This window comes from Phocoena sinus, chromosome 15 (assembly GCF_008692025.1).
Source record: "Phocoena sinus isolate mPhoSin1 chromosome 15, mPhoSin1.pri, whole genome shotgun sequence".
NCBI lineage: Eukaryota > Metazoa > Chordata > Mammalia > Artiodactyla > Phocoenidae > Phocoena > Phocoena sinus.
The window spans coordinates 25,820,122-25,840,579 of NC_045777.1; the positions used below are offsets into that span (position 1 = coordinate 25,820,122).

At 48.1% G+C, this 20,458-nt stretch overlaps 1 protein-coding gene across 1 annotated transcript; it reads right to left on the reverse strand.

The window, feature by feature from the left end:
* Positions 1-13,803: 13,803 nt before the first annotated feature.
* BPIFA1 (BPI fold containing family A member 1) lies at positions 13,804-18,998 on the reverse strand. The gene is made up of 8 exons (XM_032606536.1): positions 18,839-18,998; positions 18,494-18,653; positions 16,931-17,038; positions 16,464-16,613; positions 15,520-15,604; positions 14,840-14,903; positions 14,408-14,477; positions 13,804-13,856 (listed from the first exon to the last, which is right to left on the reverse strand). The coding sequence occupies exons 1-7, from the start codon at positions 18,996-18,998 to the stop codon at positions 14,413-14,415; spliced, it is 792 nt and encodes a 263-aa protein (XP_032462427.1). The 3' UTR covers positions 13,804-13,856; positions 14,408-14,412.
* Between the last annotated feature and the right edge of the window lie 1,460 nt (positions 18,999-20,458).

Sequence of the window (20,458 nt, forward strand, 5' to 3'; positions counted from 1 at the left end):
GCCATTCCAGGCTTTCACAGGGGGCCTGACTTCTTGCTGTTTCCACTCATTTCTCCCCTCCTCCCCTCACCTCCAGAGTCTCCCCGCCCCCCTCACCTCCGGAGTCTCCCCCATACGGTGTCTTTGGTCTCCTTCCTCCCCACCCCCACTGCATAGCCTCACCTCAGGCCTCATCATTTCTTCCCTGGGGCAATTGAAGCAGCCTTCTCACTGGCCTTCTTGAGTCTTGTCTGGCCCCCTCATGTTTCCACTCTGCGATATAGCCAGAAACCTCATATTTTCTTAAGAAAGTTTTCAAACACAGAGCAGTTAGTTTTACAGATAGCACTACATTTTACCACCTAAATTCTGCCCATCCATCATATTTGTTTGATGCATTTCAAACTAAGTTGCAGACGTCAGTACCCTTCCCACTAAGTCCTCAGCACATGTGTGGTGACCTAGAGTTCAGCACTTGCTTGCAGTTGGGCTTCCGGCTTGGAGGAGCACAAGGTGCATCCGTCTCTTGTCAGCTGGCATCTGGGCTCTTCCAACACCAGCTGCCTCCTCCATGACACCCAAGTTCGACCCAACGAGATCAAAGCCATGTACCCATGAGAAAGTGGGTGCCACGTCTGCCCTGGCTCCCAAGATTGGCTCCCTGGGTCTCCCTCCAATAAAACGTTGGTGATGACCTTTGCAAGGCAACTGGGGACTGGAAGGGTCTGAGGATGACAGCGGAACTGACCATTCAGAACACACAGGCCTGAATATCACAGCCCTCAAGGAACCATGCAGAGACAGAAAGAAGCAGAAAAACATTAAGCGCCATGGGAATATCACTTTTGATAAGACTGTCAACATTGTCTGACAGATGTGGCACTGGTTTTTAGCCAGAGAACTCTCTAGAACCATTAAAGTGATCCTGGGGGCTGCCCAGTCTGTGGGCTGCAATGGAAAAACTTTCAATATACAATGAAAAGCACAGATCTTAAGTGTCCATTTGCTGAGATTTGACAGACACATACACCTGTGTAACCCAAACCCCTCAAAAAGTTCCCTTATGCCCCTTTCCAGCCAATTCCTAGCCCTGTGCCCCCATCGGGGGCGGTTTCCGATTTTTTTTCCACCATAAATTGGTTTTGTCTGTTCTTGGTCTTCATGTAAATGGAACACGCAATAGGTACCCTGCTGCATCTGGCTTCTTTCACTCAGCACGCAATGATTTAATTTACTTATTCATTTACGTGCGTATTGTCTGCTCCCCTCCCCCCACCACCGGAGTGGGAGTTCATGAAAACTGCAACTTGGTCCTGTCCACTGTGTTGCCCCAGCACATCGCCACACTTCATGGCACACAGTAGGGGCTCAGTCAGTGCTGGCTGAAAGTGGAGCAATGGATGCCAGTGCCAGCACACTTAAAGAAAGGTTAAGAAAATCGGGTATAAAAATGACACATAGATACCCTTAAAGATTTGTGCATTTCATTCTATATAAGTTTTACCTTAAACTTAAAAAACATAAACAACTACTGAACATTAGTTTAATGAAGGTATCTCGCAGTGTTTAAAGATAAATGAACTGCTATCTGCAATGTATTTTGAAATGCATAAAAATATAAGGTGGATGGATGGAAGGATGGATAGATTGGCAGATATGAGATAGGGTAAGCATAGCAAACTGTTCATTATAGAATCTCGGTGTAGGTATATGGGTGCTTACTATGTAATTATTTCAAATTTCCTGTACGTATGAATATGTTTATAGTAAAATGTTGGGGGAAGTCATACACGTATAGGGTAAAAATTTCACAAGTACAAAAGGATATTGAGTGACGCACAGATGTACAACTTCCTCATCCCAGCCCACTCTACTCCCTGGAGTTTTAATCTCTGTAGACACTTCCTGTCTGTCCTTCCAGAAAGCACTTATCCATTACAACAGTCACAGAAGGATCAAACTGCATTGTATTTTGCACCTTGTTCCTCCATCCTTCATTAACGTGTCTTGGAGATTTTCCCCACATCAGCACATATAATTTTAGTGTTAGATTTCACAGGCTGTGTCGTACCATAACTTCCCCCCTTGTCTCCAATAATGAACATCTTGTGCACATGAATTCATGCCCTTCTCAGTGCTGGATGGTACCTCGAGCTATTCCTCCTGCAGCTCTGATCATCTGCTATGAAAGGGAGCAGAAGAGCACACCTCAGCATTGTTCCACTTTCAGGCACAGGGACTGGGCTTGTCCCTGCTGGTATTAGTCCATCATCTGTGGTGGCTGTCCCCCATGGAGGGGGGGGTGGCTCCTGTCAGCTGAAAGCAGTTCTCTAGAGAAGGGGGAGCTGTGAGGCTTAGTGCCCAGTTATGGGGGTCTGGGCAGGGCAGTGCCAGTATCTGTAGTCCACTGCTTACACTGCTTGGGTCAACTTGCTTTTCATATTAAGTTCACCCTATACAGGCTCAGCTACTCTGGAATGCTGGGTGATCATTGTTATGGACTTGAATTGTGTCCCCCCAAATTCATATGTTGAAGCTCTAACCCCTAATACCTCAGAATATAGCTGTATTTGGAGACAGGGCCTTCAAAAAGGTGATCAAGTTAAAGAGGTAATTAGGATGGGCCTTAATCCAGCTGGCTGGTATCCTTAAAAGAAGAGGAGATTGTACCAGGAACGAGGGTGCATGGAGGGGCCACCATGTGAAGAGGCAGCAAGAGGGCGGCCACCTGCGAGCCAAGGAGAGAGCCTCAGAGAAAACCAGTCCTGCTGGCACGTTGATCTTGGACGTCCAGCCTCCAGAACTGAGAAAAAATAAATATCTGTTGTTTAAGCCACCCAGTCTATAGTATTTTGTTATGGCTGCCCTAGCAAACGGATGCAGTCATAATTCATGGGAAATTTCCGAAACTAACTAGAGTCCCTGGTGTTGCAGTTGATCATGAGGCCTTAACCGATACTCAGAATACTGTACATTTCAGTTTCACTAATCCTCAGCCCTTCTGCTGGTCCAAGAGGCTGGTTGATCACCTGAATGGATGGTACCGTATCAGGCAGTCAGTGGTAGTCCCCGTTGGTGGCAGGTCATACATACTTTCAGTGGCAGTTCCTAAATCTGCTTTGGCATACCCAATCTCTAAATCTTGTTTCTTGAGACTTCCCTGGTGGTCCAGTGGTAAAGAATCTGCCTTCAAATGCAGGGGACGAGGGTTTGATCCCTGGTCGGGGAATTAAGATCCCACATGCCGCGGAGCAACTAAGCCTGCGCACCACAACTACTGAGCTCACGCAGAGAGCCTGCGAGCTGCAAACTACAGAGCCCATGTGCTCTGGAGTCCATGTGCCACAACTAGAGAAGGAAAACCTGCAGGCCACAATGAAGTGCCTGTGCCACAACGAAAGATCCCGCGTGCCTCAACGAAGATCCTGCATGCCGCAACTAAGACGGGATGCAGCCAAAATAATAATAATAAAGAAAATAAATACATATTTTAAAAATTCGTATTTCTTCCAGGTCTCTGCTTAAACTATTAAGCCATTTGCCTCAGCCCACGAGACTATAAATATCTGGCCGTTTCTTTCTTTTCTCAAAGTGGATGACCAGGTGTGCTGCCTGAAGCTTTGCCTGCTGGGAGGATTCCCTCTCATTCCCGTCTTTCAGTGTCACCCCTGAACAGCATCCGTTTTCAGCTAACACCAACCCGCTTCATGGACCAAGCTCAGGTTTTTTTCTCCTCCATCAGCTGGTCACATGATCATAGGTGTGACCCAAGGGAGAAGTGTAGGGGAACACTAGTAGGTGACATAGGTGACAAGGGAGGTGGGTGTCTGGGCCACCTATTCATGCAGCTTACTTATGCTAGACCTTGAGCCAAGCTAGATGTACTACTTCTACCTGATGATGGATATGCTCTTGGTCCTGCCTGACCTTACAACTTGGTGGATAACAGTGCCTAGGGCATGATGGGAAGTTCTGGCCTCATGGTCACTTGATGGCCCAGTAACAGGTCAGGAGCTGTTTTTTCTAGCGGTGTACAGTTCTCTGCTGAAGATGGTATGACCTTGCTCCAGAGCTCTAGGGGTCTTCTCTGTGACTCCCTTATTGGGGTTTGTTAAACACTCTACATGGCATCATAGATACTTCTAGTACCATGGGGTCGGCCTGATCATGTGGCTCAAGCAACAGTGTTGCTTGAACTGCTGCCTGGAGCTGCTGCAGAGCCCTTGATTGCTCTGGGCTCCACTCAAAACTAGCACAGAGTAAATGCTCAATAAATTTTCCCCTCTCTGGGGGAATGGAGTACAGGGCAGGAGTTATAAATACAAATGCCAGTAGGGTAAAGTTGCCAGAAAATAATATAGGAAGCCCAGTTAAATTTGGATTTCAGATAAAAGATGTATAACTTTAAGTTTGTTTCATGCAATATCTGGGACATACTTACACAAAAAATATTCATTGTTTATCTGAAATTCAACCTCAGCTAGGTGTTCTGTGTTTTTTTTTTTTTTTTTTTTTTTTTTTGCGGTACGCGGGCCTCTCACTGTTGAGTCCTCTCCCGTTGCGGAGCACAGGCTCTGGACGCGCAGGCTCTGCGGCATGTGGGATCTTCCCGGACCGGGGCACGAACCCGTGTCTCCTGCATCGGCAGGCGGACTCTCAACCACTGCGCCACCAGGGAAGCCCCTGTTCTGTGTTTTTATTGGTAGATCCGGCAACCCTACTTTTGGGGCCAAGCATTTAATAGCATAAGACAATTTGGTATGATGGAGGTGTGGGAATAGGTGAATGCATTTACAATCAGTCCACAATTGGAGAAAAATCAGCACTTAAAGTAATTTAAAGGAAAAACAGTGTGCCAGATTTGGCTGGAGGTTGGTGAGTTTGCAGCCCCTGGCAAAGAGCTTGGGCTCTAGAGTTGGACTTCTGGGATCTGAATCCTGAATCCGCTGTTCACAGGCTGTATGACCTTGAGTCTTAGAGTCCTTATCTCTGTGAGGATTAAATAAGATCCTGCATTTAAAGGGTTTAACAAGGTGTTAGGCTGCCAAATAAATATTAATCTTCAAGATGACTGCTGGGTTGCCACGCAGCAGCTCCCTGTAGTGGTCACAAGGCTATGTGAGAGTGCTGGTACAAGGCTAGGGCCCTGGAGGCTTATGTGGCTTCATGGTATCCAGCAGCCAGGCTGGCTAGGCATCAGAGGACGGGTCCCCCATTAGAGGACAGGCCCCCAGGGTCTCCAGATTCCAATCATTCATATATCACCTCCACGATTTCTGCCCCAAACCAGCCACCATTACTTTTACTTACTTAATGTTCTCCTTTCAATTGTCTCCCTATTTTTAAAGAAAATCTATTGTAATAGGAAACGTCACAACTTTCAGTTAGAAGCCCCAGCATCAACTTTCAGAGATAGACGATAACCACAAAGTAGATACAAGCGAAAAAGAAAAATGTTATGTTTTATGGGATAATGTGGTGAGAACAATTGGAGGATCTCTCTCTCTCTCAAGAGGGATTGTAGCAGCATCACCCAACGTAGTAAAGACAGACTAGTTCCCAACTGAGACTTTCTTCTTCCTGTGGTCAGAGGAAGGGAAAAAGAATAAATAAGAGAACAAAAATGTTTCTCCTTTGGGATTTCATGCTCTGTCTCAAGTCATCTCACATACCAGGGGAAGTACCATCACCGCTGGCAAAGACACTGACGAAGGGCAGAAATGTTGAAACTGTGCCCTTTATCTCCACTTCAATCAGAGTATTTCTACTTTTGTCTGATTTGAATGTGGTGGGAAGGAAAAACTGCTATTAAACAAACAGTTGAAACAACAATAATATAAAATCCAAACACTGGATTGCAGTGACTTCCACCTTCTAGGGAGGCTAAAGATTTTATCTAAGGAGAAAAGCCTTGTTTGCTTAGGAAAATACGCTCCTGAGCCTTTGGTCATTGAGGGCTGTCCATGGGGATATCTGGAATGGAGAGGGGGATAGTGGTTTTAAAACACGTCCAAATTCTTTGAGGCTCCCTTCAAGAGACAGGACTAATTCTTCTCCCCTTGGGTGTGGAGTGGATTTAGTGACTCACTTCTAATGAAGAGAATATGGCAGAAAGTGGTGATGTGTGACTTTTAAGACAAGGTGATAAAAGGTTCTGCAGCTTCCCTCTTTCCTTCTCTTGGATCACTTGCTTTGGGGGAGGCCAGCTGCCATGTTGAGAGGACGTTCAAGCAGCCCAATGGAGAGGTCTGGGTGGCAAGGAACTGAGGCCTCCAGCCAAAAGCCACTTGTGTGAATCATCTTGGAAATAGATTCTCCAGCCCTGGTCAAGCCTTTGGAAGATGCAGCCCTGGAAAACGTTTTAACTGAAACCACATGGGAGACCCTGAGCCAGAATCACCCAGCTCTTTCTATATTTGTGACCTACAGAAGTTGTGATAGATAGAATAAATGTTTATGAACCACAAAGTTGTGGGGTAACTTGTTACACAGCAGTAGATAACTAATACAAGGGGAGAAGTATTTAGCTGCAGCATAAATAAAATGGTGCCCTTCCAGGGCAGAGAATTTTCTTCTGAAACAAGGACTCAAATGCTGCAAGTCTCCCATTTCACAGCTTAGAAGACTGAGTCCCAAAGAGGAGGATGCCAGGCAGTGAGTCTGCTCTGCTGCATCACAGTTAATGCTCAAGAGGGCTGTGGGATTGTGACTGGTCTTGGTTACTTTGCATTAAGTGTCACATGCCAGTAGGGACAGGGCCTGGACCAGCACTCAGTCTCTGGCTCTGCTCCACTGCCTTATCAAGTGCTTGGGCTCTCAAAATCATCCACCAGAGGAGCAGGAACTCCCCCCAGCATCCCTGCATCTTTGAACTTGGAGCCCTGGAGGTGGGGAGACACAGAAGCAGGTTCCAGTTTGTCTTTGATCTTCCCCCACTCCACATCCATCTTCCCTTCCTTTCTGCCTGCCCTGCTGACTTCAGGCTCCAGCATCAGATGCAAAGGCAACAACTTAACAGAGCCCGTTCAGCTTGCTCCTACAGGTCCATGAGTTGCAGGGATAAGGGAGCCCTACAATAAATCCCTTATTATACACATTACTCCTAGTGGTTCTATGCTGATCGAACCCTGACTGACCTTGATGCTGACTCTTGTGTGTCCAATTCCTAGATCCCGGTTGCTCTGCCCTGGAACCAATGATTCCTTCTAGAAAGATTTTGAAGCTAACTCAGGGCAGCAGCATTTCTTAAGCACTTACTACGTGCCAGGTCTTGTACACATTATTTTGTGTTCCAAATAATGCTGAACGTGGTACTATTACGCCTCCCCCCCTTTTTTTTTCAATGATAAAATGAGGCTCAAATAATTTGCTTGAAATGCTATTCCAGGAAAGAGTTGGCATGAATGATAATAATAGCTTGTTTCTTGAGCCTGACTCTTGTGTTTTATATGTATCACCTGACTTAATCCCCACAAAACCCCTCTCAGACGGGTTCTGTGATTATCCCCCCTTTTCAGATGAGGAGGCTGGGGCTCAGGGGAAGAGAATGGCTAGCCAGTGGAATGTGAAAGAAGTGAAGCATGCCGCTTTTTGGCCCAGCTTTTGATAATGTCCTGCCCATCTGCCAGCCCTCGTTGCCCTGCCTTGGTGACAGAGGAGGTTGTACACTCCAGACAGTATCACTCCAAAATGGCGTGTGGAGTGAAAAATCAAACTTTATAGTGTTACTCCACTGAGGTTTCAGGGCTCCTTTGTTACTGTAGCACAGCCTTGCTCTGTCCTAACTAATACCATAAAAATTGAGATTCCAATTTTTAAAACGTGAGCAAATTCTGAGATGTTACCATTGAGTGTAATTATTAAAAGAATGAAATGGAGAGTTGGGAATAGAAAAGAGAATACAAGCAGGTGGCAGAGAAACTGCTGAAGTTTTATGATGAAGATTTGAGAGAGAAGAAAGAGTCTGAGAGACAGTAGACCCAGGCCCTTGTGAGTTAGGCGGTGGGGGAGGACGGGGAGAGATAAAACAAGTCAAGTTGTCGAAGCTGGAAATTAATGATCAAACAGAGACGTGATGCATGGTGCAAGGGCAAGAACTCAAGCACATTCCCTCCTTTCCACTGGCTGACATATAAGGCTGACATTGTGGCCCTGAATGGCTGGTCCTTGTGGATGACCCGCCTTCCCCCTTTCCTCCTGAGGACACCTCTGCTAGGCAGGACCCTGAGCTGGATGGAGCCAGCTTCTGCCCCCTTGTGGTCCAGAGTGTTCACGGTTGTGGTGAGACCTGCAGTCTTCACTCCCCTGGAGCATCAACTCCAGCTCATTGAAAATCTTTGATATTTGCCATGCGTGTCCTATGGGGTCTTTAGCGGCCTCTGTAGAATTACAAGAGGAAATGCCACTGGACAAGGCTGGCTCACAGAGCCTGGGACGAAGGGCGAGGACTGTGAGTGAATTTATCCAGAGACAAGATAGAGCCTACTAGAGCCAGACACCTCCACACTTACAGGTGTGGGTCCTTGGGCAAGTGACCCCATCTCTCTGTGTCTCAGGCTTTGCATCTGTGAAATGGGGCAGTAACAATGCAAGCCTCGAGGGTTATTGGGAGGACTGATTAATTACTTTAATGAACCTACAAAGAATGCTTAGAGCAGAGGCCGGCCCACAGTCAGGCTCGATGAGTCTGCTCTTATTCTTCCTGCCTCTCCTTGCAATGCCTGTGGGAGCTGTGGGCTGGTGTTGGGGGGCAGAGTGGGGTGTGGGATGGGGAAGTTGATGGGGAATGAGTCACAGCTCCTCTGATGCCCCTCCTGTGGGCCTGGCTGCCTGGCTCCTGCCCCAGCCCCACCTCACCCAGCTGGGTGACTTTAGGGATTTTACTCAACCTCTCTGTGCCTCTGCAAAGGGAGGCCAATAATAACGGTACCTAGCTCAGAGGGCTGTGTGGAGGATTAAATAGGCGATTACAAGCAAAGCTGCAATCACATGAGAGGCTATGAACCAGAACTTCCCCCTGAGCCTTCCTGAATTTCTGACCCACAGAAACCAGGGAACATCACTAAATGGGTATTGTTGTTTAAGCTCCTGAATTTGGGGGTGGAATGTTATACAGCAACAGTAACTAGAACACGAACATGAGGGAACCCCTCTGATTATTTTGTGACTCAGAGCAGGGGCAAGGCTGAATGTGTGCCATTGTCCATCCCAAGTGAATGCAAACTGCTTCTGGACTCATTATCTGACAAGTGTCGAAAAGAACACAGTTTCCAGATAAATAGCTACATACCAAGTACAAGAGGCTGCATTCAACTGTTCTAATAAAGATACTACAGCTATGAGAGTGCCTGGTTAAATTTCTGGTAGTCCACCATGATGTGTCATAAGCCATTTGTTTTTGCAGATTGGAGAGTTGAAATAAATGGGGTAAGCATACTCCACACTGTCCTTCCTATTGAATGAAATGAACCCCTTGGACATAGTGAATGAAGTGGCTCTCTGAGAATTCTGAAACATAAACGGTGGATTGGGGAAGGAAGTCATAACTTAAAGAATGAATGATCCATAGTTGAGTTTCCTGGGTTTTTATCCCACTTATATCTTTCAGCCTGGACCCAAAGACAGTCTGAATCATGGAACTATGTACAGGTGTGAGGAGAAAGAGCTCCAAGGAAAGTCCTCTCTTTCTGATCCAAGGACTAGGAAGAGGGGCCCTTATGCGAGAAAGACAATGGAGGAAATCCCTTGATTAAAAACACGCCACAGAAGGTAGGCTGGAAACTGAATTTAACTGGGTTAGATTCTAGCTGGGTCAATTGCAGGCTAAAATGCCCACCCCCGCCCCAATATTCTCCATAGGATTTAAATAAGACCCAGAGTCTCATAACATAGTATTAAAAAGTATGCAGCCTAAAATTATTTGAAATACAATTAACTAGGAAAGTCTGACAAATTGTCAAGTGAACAGACAACTCATAGACTTCAACTCTGAGATGATCCGGACATTAAAATTAACAAACAATGGCATTAAAGCAGATATTATAAACATGCTCCAAGAATTAAGGACTAACACTTTTGAAACGAATGGAAAGATAAAGGTCTCAAAAGAGAAATGGAATCTACAAAGAAGAACCAAGTGGAAATCTTAGAGTGTAAAAATAACTGAAATAAAAAATTCAGTGGATAGGCTCAGCAACACAGTGGAGATGAAAGAGGAAATAGTCAATTAACTTGAAGGTAAATCAATAGAAGTTATCCAATCTGAATAAGAGGAAGAAAAAAAGGGCGAAAGAAATGAAGAGAGCCTCAGTGACCAGAGGGACTATAACAAAAAGGCTTCATTCATGTCATCAGAGTCCCAGAATGAGAGGAGAAAAGGAGTGGTTGCAGAAAATAAATTTGAAGAAATAATGGCTAACAACTTCCAAAGAAGTCTCACTTTCAGGATGGCAGTATGGGGGACACTGGGGGCCCATCCTCTAGCGAAACGAAACTAACTGGTGAAAACTATGGCAAACTCAGACTTCTAACTTCAGCTCTCACACATACAGAGCTTGGAAGTTGTCACTCCCATCCTCACAACAAGAAAAGGGCTCAGTGAACTGAAAATCCATGCTTAGATCCATCAGAGAATTGAGGTCATAGGGCAAACAGCCATCCTGAAATCTGGAGAGAGATAAACACATAGAATTATAGTCAAGGTCATCTTCCCTGAAGCAGAGGCTGCTGGAGCCGGTGACTGGCAGGAACATTTAAAAGGTAATTATGACAAGTTCCTAAAGACTTGAATGTGGACTAGCTTGAGAGTTAAAGACTCCTGGGGACCCAGTCTTAAGGCCTGTCTACCATTTTGACAAATGTCCTTGGGGAAAAGATGATTCATACTGACTGGCTGAACTCTGAGTCAGGTCAAGTAAAGACAGCCTTGAGAATGGGGTCCTCCAGGGAGCTAACAGATCGCTCGAACAATGACACTTCTCCGGGAATGAGGCTTTGAAGTTGTTCTAATCAATCCCCTTCTGCCGACCTTCTGCGGCTGCCAGGCTAATGGTTTTCACCAAGATTATGGGCTTTTGGTTTTCAAGTCTACTGTGGAGCTGGAAAGTGGGAGATGTGTAAGTAAAATGTCAGAAAGCTGGGCTTCCCTGGTGGCACAGTGGTTGAGAGTCCGCCTGCCGATGCGGGGAGCGCGGGTTCGTGCCCCGGTCCGGGAGGATCCCGCGTGCCGCGGAGCGGCTGGGCCCGTGAGCCATGGCCGCTGAGCCTGCGCGTCTGGAGCCTGTGCTCCGCAATGGGAGAGGCCGCAGCAGTGGGAGGCCCGCGAAACGCAAAACAAAACAAAACAAACCAAAAATGTCACAAGGCTTGCTGTTCTGGCCAAGATTCAGCCATTTTTTATTGAATAAACACACCCCCAATCCCAGCCCCGGATTGCTGCAAGCCTTTGGTTAATTTCCAGAGTTCTGAAACAATTTTTGCCGGTTTTCTGATTGCTTTTATGTAGGAGAGAATTTTTGGAGGTCTTTAATCTGCCATTGCCACTGACATCCTTCTGAAGAGCTTTTAAAATGTGAAAATGTCCTATTATAAGTCATAAATGTGTTCTGATTAACCAGGTCACTTGTATCCAGGGGAATCTTAGACCAGTTAATTAGGAATTGAAATTGTTAGAGGAGGGGAGGACCCATCAGTGGGCTATAGGAAGAAGTCCAGGGAGCAGTAGGAAGAAAATAGTATCCAGAGATGGACGGTGGGTGTGTGTCCAGGCAGGAATGCAGTTTGGAGCCATGGTCAGAGGGCAGCAGGACCAGTGTTGAGAGTCCCAGGTATGTGTATGTGCCCGTCTTTATCCACCTTGATTCTTGGGGCCTCAGCCCTGGGGCACTCTCAGTCCTGACCTAATGCTTGCCCAGAGAGGACATGAAGGTAGTTAATGCCTGGGTTCTCGGCAAGTCAGATCCTAATTGCTGGTTTCCAGTCTGGAAGGTCCTTTCTGTATTTCAGGTCTTTCACGGTCATAGCAATCATTCAGCTGCTTACAGAATTTAACTACTCATCCTGAGCTCAAAGATCTTCTACTTCTGTGAGTGTGGAAGATGTTTCCCCTCTTAAATCCTCACCAGAAGACGCATGCTGGTTTCCTACAGTAAGCCTTCTTGCAGTTCTGAACCACGGGACTGTCGTCCCCTGACGCCATGTTGGTTGGTGGCAATGGCAAGTGGAGATGGTGGTGGGTCCGGACACGATGGCAGGTGTTTGGCAGGAGCTGAGGAACACCAGCCTGAATCTGTTCATTCTCACAGGGTCAGTGGGGTCTCTCGATGTCTATGATGTTTCCGTCCTTGATTTGCCTTTTTGTTACTCTGTGACCTTGTGCAAGTCATTCACGTATAACTCAAGGCCTCAGCTGTGGAGTGAAAGGGTGGGGCTGATCCTCTAAGGACCTCAAACAGTGAAAGCATATTTATTTATTATTTATTTAAAATGAAACAGTGACTTTTTAAAAAATTAATTTTATTTATTTATTTATTTTTATTTTTGACTGTGTTGGGTCTTCGTTTCTGTACGAGGGCTCTCTCTAGTTGCGCCAAGCAGGGGCCACTCTTCATCGCGGTGCGCAGGCCTCTCACTATCCCGGCCTCTCTTGTTGCGGAGCACAGGCTCCAGACGCGCAGGCTCAGTAGTTGTGGCTCACGGGCCCAGCTGCTCCGCGGCATGTGGGATCTTCCCAGACCAGGGATCGAACCTGTGTCCCCTGCATTGGCAGGTAGATTCTCAACCACTTCGCCACCAGGGAAGCCCGCATATTTATTTTTTATTTGAGGGGACAATGTCCCCCAGCCTGGGTAGCCCTTCTTCTTCCTTCTTGCATCCAATTTTTCATAAATCTAACCTGTATTCACAGTCTCAACTTCCTTACATCCCTTTCTTCTCAGTTCCTTAAAATCAGGTTTCTTCCTCTAAAAATATGACTCTCACCCAGGGCATCAATAATCTTTTTGTATGCAACTCAAATGACCCTTCTCTGTGCTTATCTTTCCCAAGCCTTTCAGCAATGAACATTCTGGACCAGTTTGTCCTTCCTCCTATACTTCCTCCTTGTCATCTTCATCATCCTCTTGCTGAGAGAGCAGAGAAGAGGCCAGTATGACTGGGTGCAAGTAGGCAAAAGAGAGGTGGTAGAGGACGTGTATCTATCAGCCTCCTGGATGTCTCCCTCGAGGTCCCCCAGGCACTTTCACATAGCAGGGCCACAGCTAAAAGGCATAATATTCCTGCTGAAATCAACTCGTCCTCCCATATTTCCAGTTACCTTTGGGATTCCCCACCTGAGACACGGACGGGAGCCTCACCTGCTCCCTCACCTCCACCCTTCCAGGTCCACCTCCTGAACATCTCTCTAAGCTACCATTTTCACTTCTTGCGTGGTATCTTGTGTATCATCACTTTTGCCTGGAATGTTACATCTACCCAACACCCTGTCCACCCATCCTAGGAACCCCAGAGCAGTCTCTCTGAAATCCACACCCATCTGAACATCTTCCCGTCCTGCCTAAGACCATTAAGATTTCCAATGTAAGGTCCAAACCCTGTTCTACAGCTCCAACCACTCAGGCCAGGGCACTTTCCCAGCTATGAGCCCTCCAGCGATGGTGAAGGATGACAAGGCGCCTTGTGCAGAGAAAGGACAGTTTTATTTGGTGACGAACATGGAATGTTCGACATATGCTTGGTGGGAAAGAAGGGGAAGAAGTTTCCTTGGAGAGGAGGCTGCTCTGGTTTCCAAACATGGCCATGTCATGGTCCAGGACACGGGCCAGCCTTCTGTGAGACCTCAGGTGCTGGGCAGGGCGTGGATCGAGCAGCAGGAAATGGTTCTGTTGGGACAAGACCCCAGCCGGAATGGAGACTCGAAGTCCCTGAGCCTTGCTGGTATTGGCCCATCCTCAACCCCCCCCTCCAGAGGGTGGGGAGGAGGCTGAGACCCTAAGGCTGGGGTGATCTTGACCCTGAGGCCCGGGGTCAGGGGGCTCCTTGTGCATGTGCTTGAGTGAGTGTGTGTCTGTGTGTCCATTAGTGCGTGGCGCGTTTGCATGTGTGTGTACATGTGTGCGTGTGCTGACATGAGAGTGTGTGCCTCTGTGTGTCTGTCTGAGTGACCACATGTGTGTTCAGGCATTTGTGTGTGTGTGTGTGTGTGTGCACGTATCCACGACCATGTGTGTTTCTCTTTGTAGCTGTGTTGCGGTGCCGCCTGTGTCTCTCCACCTCTGTCAGCATTTCTGTGGACTTCTCTGTGCATCTTGGTGTATGCCTATGTGGCTGTTTGTCTCTCTCTTTGGATGTCACTGTCCCAAGCCCCCTGCTGCCCCCACCAGGAGAAGAACAGCCAGCTCCCAAATCCTGCAGAGTGGGTTGCAATACTCACTGAGCTCAGCACAGGCCAGGTCCCTTCCTGGAAGGCTGAGACTTTGATTCCAGCCCGTACATCAGTGCGTCTGGAAAATGAAGAAACAATAACCACAGACCAGAGTGAAGGAGCCCAGGGACCCCCACAGTCCTCTGGAGGCCTGGGACTAGGGAATGGGAACTCTGAGATCCAACCACGCTCAGGCAGGGCTTGGACGGGACTGTACCGCCTCCACCAACCAGCCCAGCTGTTCTCAGTGTCAGGGCTGACGTGGGGAGATATAGTCTATGCCTCGACATGAGCTGGATAATTCAAGGCAAAGAAGAAATCTGAAATGGGGAGAGTTGAGGCTGGAGGGACCTAGCTGTCCCACGTGTGCAGGGACAGAGCTCCCTGGGGGAAATCCCTGCTCCTGCAGTGGGGAGAGAGGGCTTGGAAGCAGGTACTTACTGCCAGTGGAATGTACTAGAGTGGCGTCCAAGTGATCGAGAGCCTCACTGACCAGAGGGCACACCTGACCCAGGGGCAGAGAGGAGAGTTAGGCAAAGTGGCACCTTAGGGAGCGCCTGGCAGCAACAGCATCCCCAGTACGCATTCTCTGGGGAGATCGTCCATCATTTTTCTGTATCTGAGAGCGTCTGATTCGAAACAGTCCCACGGATGAATGTTCACACATCCACACTGGGTGGAAGGAGGAACTGAAGGCATGGGTGAGGTGCCCAATTACGCAGTGAACTGTTGTTCGCTCTGTGATCTGGCACTTGCTTCTGAACAGGGTGGACTACCCTGGGAGGGTGAGTTTCTGGTTATAGGAGGCATTGAAGCATAGGCTGGGTGGGCCTGGTCTGCAGCCATAGTGGGGGTGGCCTGGGAGCTTCTTGGGGCAGAAGCCCATCTGTTTCAGCTGTAGTGTGGACACACACAGGGCCTGGCCCAGAGCAGAAACCAATCAATACATTTTGAAGGATGAAAGGAAGAAACGTGGACAGATGGATCAATGGACAGATAGACTGATGGATGGAATTTACTTATTAAACTGAGAGGCTCAGAAAAGCTCACCCCAGGGGCTTCTTTTAGCCTGAGAAGCTCTAAGAGCCAAAGGTCAGGAGCCCCCTCTTGTACTCACTTACCTTGCCCTGCACCTGCCCAGGAAGGACATTATTCAAGATCCCAGTGATGTTGTCAATAAGGCCTTCACTGGGGAGGGCGCCCAATCTGAAAGAGAAAAGCCACGGGCAGTGCAGGGGCCTGAGGCTGGTATGGAGAAGCACTTGTATGTGCCCACTGCAGACTCAGCACCGAGTAATGGAACCTGGCCTCGTGCATCCACACCCACACGATCCAAAACAAGGGGCACATCCAAAGGGAGTGCCACACTGCACAGCAGCGCACATGCCAGGTACGTGTAGAATAAACCCACAGTTCCAGGACACAGCAGGTGCTCAATAAGGCTTTGCAGAATCCGTAGGTGAATGAACAGTGCTTAGTATTTAGTTGTCATGAGGACTCGATGAGATGATACGTGTGATGTACAACACGTGTGTTCAGTAAACGTGAGCCATGATGGGGACGACTCCTGTATATTATCCCTGCCTCCATCTCCCTCGCAGCAGTAACTGAAATAGTAACCCAGGTAGGCTCCATAGCTATTTTACCCTTTACTGGCACAAAGCATGTCACATCTATTATTTTAGAGGATTCTGTCAGTAATGCCAGAGTAACTCCATACTGCAGTTATCTGAGAAAGCTGAGACTCAGGTTGGGGAAGCACTGTTCAAGTTCACACAGGAAGCCCTCCATCTCTTGCCACACCCCTCAGGTAGATGGGGCTTGAACTCAGATTTCTTGTTGCCTAATCCAGTACAGAATTGGTCAGCCTGGCCTAAGAAGGGATAAGTGACCATTTACCTATTCATCCGTCCTTCCATGCATCCATGCATCCATCCGCCTATCCATCTTCTCACCCTTCCACCCTCCCACTCATCCATTCTCCCATTGTTCTATCTTCCCAACCATCCATCCATCATCCCATCCTATTGTTTCTGGACAGGAGTAGCCACCCCTCTGGCCTCACCCATCAAGCAGGGAGATTTGCAGGCTGCCAGGGGAGAAAGTGCAGTTGCAATGGACGAGGTAGAACTTCTCCTGTTCATCTTTCACAGCTAAGAGTTCTGAAGTGATGTTTAGCTTCACAGCCAGCTTCAATGGACTTCCAACCAAGGGCCTGCAGAGAAGACACTCTGTTGCAGCTGGTCTCACCACATCCCAAGGCAGAGGAGGCTTTTCTCCTTGACAGAAATGCCAGCCATCTTGCCCACAGCTGTACTCATCGCATTTCCCAGCAGAGGAAACCAAGGCTCACAGAGGTTAAATGAGTTTCCCAAGTGACTCAAGGTCACTCAGCATGGCAGCAAATGAGCTGAAGTTGGAGGCTCAGGTCTGTTAGACAGACTCCAACACCTTTTTTCTTTTTGACTACCCAAGATCATCAGGGTCTCCTCTGGTGAGCCATCCTCCCATTCCCCCTTGGGACACACTCACATTTTCACATGGAGGACCATGGCCAGAGGGATGGTGACATAGGGACGATGGCCATCAGGCCTCTTCAGGAGGACAGGTTCCAGCAGCTGGGGATCAGTGGTCTTCAAACTGCCCAGGGAGCAACATTGCGGGGAGAAACATTAACTCCTCTAGTTCTAAATCTAGAAACCACACCTAACTCCACCTTACCCATCCCAGAGTGGGAGCTACCCATGAGATGGGATGGAGGAGATAGGAGGGGAGTCTTGCAGCAAAAGCCACATGGGTTTCGAGTCTCACATCAATTTTTCCCAAACTCTGCCCTGGGTCAGATCCAGACACACACATGGCCCTCTCCTCATCTCAAGTCTATAAGGTATTCCAGGATAGAGACTGTGTCTGGGTTATATTTTCATCCTGTATGCCAGCTCAGAGCCTTACAAAGAAAGGGCCCACTCTATATTGGTTGACTTTGTAGACTGATGAGCAGGGGGGTGGATGGATATGTGGGTGGATGCATGGAAAAGTAAGTGGTTAGATGGAGGGAGGATGGACAAATAGATGGATGGATGGGTAAGTGGCTATTGGAGTCTGGGCAATTGGAGTAAGTCCTTCACAAACATTTATGGTAGGAATCACTCATCCTGCCAAGTTCTTCAATGGCAGGTCAATCAACAATGTTTATCATGGAGATGGAGAAGCAGGAAGTCGGGGAGAATGGGAGAGGGTGGAAGTAAGTCTCTTCTCTGAGCCAGCCACTGAGCCAGGTGATCTACATCTTTTCAGTCCTCCCAACAGTTTTTCTCTGTGGGTACCATAATCTTCGTTTTACAGATGAAGAAACCAAGCCCAGAGACTGAGTGCCTTGCCCCAGGTCACCCAGCAAGTACACGGTGAATATAAAAATCAAACTCAAGCCTATCTATCTGTCTTCTAGTCAGGGGCAAGCACCTGGGTGGGTAGGAATCATGGGAATAGCTCTGACCCAGTCCTATGAAGGATCTAGGCTTTGCCAGCTCACTGGCATCAAACTTTCTACTATTGCTCCTTGCTTAGACAGCTCTCAGGTGGCTCCTGGATTGTTCCATGGACATCACATAATGATGTCACTGAGGAGAGTAGCTTACACTTTCTTGCTTACATCAAAGGCCACAGTGTTCTAAGGGATTTCACAGGTGAGGAGAACAAAATTACTATAATATAGTGGAAAAGACCTTGGCTTTGGACTTAAGTCAGTTAGAGTTAGAACCCTCACTCTGCATCACTCCTGTGGTGTGATCACAGACACCTTTCTGTGCCTCAGTTTTTCCATCTGTAAACTAGGGATTATTAAATTGACCTCAGAGGACTATGGTGAGGATTATAGATGATGCTGGGGACTCAGGACGCGCTTTAGGACTGGGGGCAATTGCTAGTTCAAGAGGGCTGGTGTTCCCTGCCAGACTGTGAGGAAGGTTTCAGCCTGAGTCCTGGCCTCATGTTCAGATCACTCCCCACCCCCCTTCAGGGCCACTGCCTGGGGCTGTTAGATCTCCAACAGGGGTTCTCCGGTGGGGTCCAAGGCCCTATTTTAGGGCTACTCACTCAACGATGTTGTTCAGGAGAGGAGTCAGTAAGGGCACTTTCCCAAGCAGGCCCCCCCGCAGGCGACTGGGAGAGTTCCCTCCAGTCTTCAGAATGTCCAAGAGCGGAAGGTTTTCCAGAATGTCCAATAGATCCTCGGAGAGCAGGCCATTGCTGAGAGCTGGAAATGGGTATGGGGCCCTTGGGGGTCAGATCTGACAATTATGGGTCCTCAGTCCTTGCCCCCTTTTATCTCTCTTCCCAACCAACCACACACACACACACACACACACACACACACACACACACACAAACACAGACATACACACACACCCCTGAAGGAGGTTATCACAGACTCTCACTTACCACTTGTCAAGCTTCCAGCAAGATCTGTGGGACTCAAGGCCAGGGGTGGAGTCATAGGCAAGGGCAGTGTCTGGTCCAGGGGCAAGGTCAGGGCTTCCAGCAGGACCATGGTCTGGGCCAGCAGCCCACAGAAGACAACAAGGCGCCCAGTTTGAAACATCTTCTCACTCAGTATCTGTGGAAAGAATGACAGGTCCACTGTGGCACGAATACAAGTGAGGAACCCATCCACCACCTGCCCCTGCCCCTGCACACCAGGGAGTGAATAGCAATAGCTAACACGTTTCCTGAGCCAGGCTTTGGGTTGAGTCCTCCACACTCAGGCAGTGGAGGGGCGGGGGACGGAATGGGCAGATCTCACCTGGCTTCTCAGACGTCCCAGCAGATGTCTTGGTCTCCTCTTCCCTGCTGGCTACTGCTGAAGAGGCAGCCTCTTTTATAGTGTGGGAATCCGGAAACGAGCAGTTGAATGATGGGTTTCGAGATAACTCAGAATTCTGCAATCTGGTGGTGTCTTTCAAAGTAAGACACCAAAGTAATAATTACTCTCCAAAGTAAATAATTGCCAATCACATTAGTAGGTGGGACAGTTAAGCCGTTTGACTGACAAGTTAAACAGAGGAAAACTTGAGATGGGGATGTTACTCAAGACTTCATGGTTTCACGTGTGGGACTGAGACTGGGGACCCACGCTCTGAGGTGGCCTGAAGATCACATTTGGAAACACTGGGAGAGGCAGCCGGTGGAGCCCAGGAAGGGACCTCAATCTCATATCCAGGCCTTTTCCATCCCTGGTCCAATTATTCTTCTCCAGTTGGAGGGCTCTTGCTCCCAAAATGTCAAAAAAGAGTCAAACTGTCTCTGATTTCCCTATATCTGGGGCACCCCTCAGTTCCAGGGCAGGGGTGTCCTGGTTTCTGAATCCTAATTGCGTGACAGTCACATGCTGGGGGCTACACATCCTCACAGAACCCTGGAGGGAGGGGTTGCTGTTCCTCCTTCGCAGAGGAGAAAACTGAGACCCAGTGGGGACAGGTGCCCAAGGACACAGAGAGGATGGGGCAGAGTTAATGAGACAGGCTGGGGCCTGGGACCTGGGACCCTTTGCTGCAGTGCTTGCACCTGGACAAATGTCTCCTCAAGCAACAAAATACAAACAAACTATAAGGGACTAAACATAACCACGTGCATGGGCAGTTGGGGCAAATTATGGACAACAAGATACAAAAGGACCTAAAACCCATCTGCCACTTCTGAAGAGCCAGGAGCAAAAACAGAGTACTGCGCATGCCCCCTGAACTCACCACCAGAGGGGTGGGCAAACTACGTAAGCCACCCCTCTAGCCTGACCCCTGGACGCACCCCTACCCTCACCCCATAGAAGGAACCAGGTTGCCCTGCCTCCGGGGGGAGGTGAGCAAGGGAACCTGTTACTAGTTTTCACTCCCCCCTGCTGCAGCAGGGGCCCCCATAAAGGCTTGCCTGAATTTCTTGTCTGGCCTCTAGTCAATTTCTGTTGATTAAGGAAGGCCAAAAACCCTGGTCAGTATCATTAGGACTCAACCCATTGGATAATAATAACAATAAAAACAGTGTCAACAGCTAATACTTGCCAAGCTC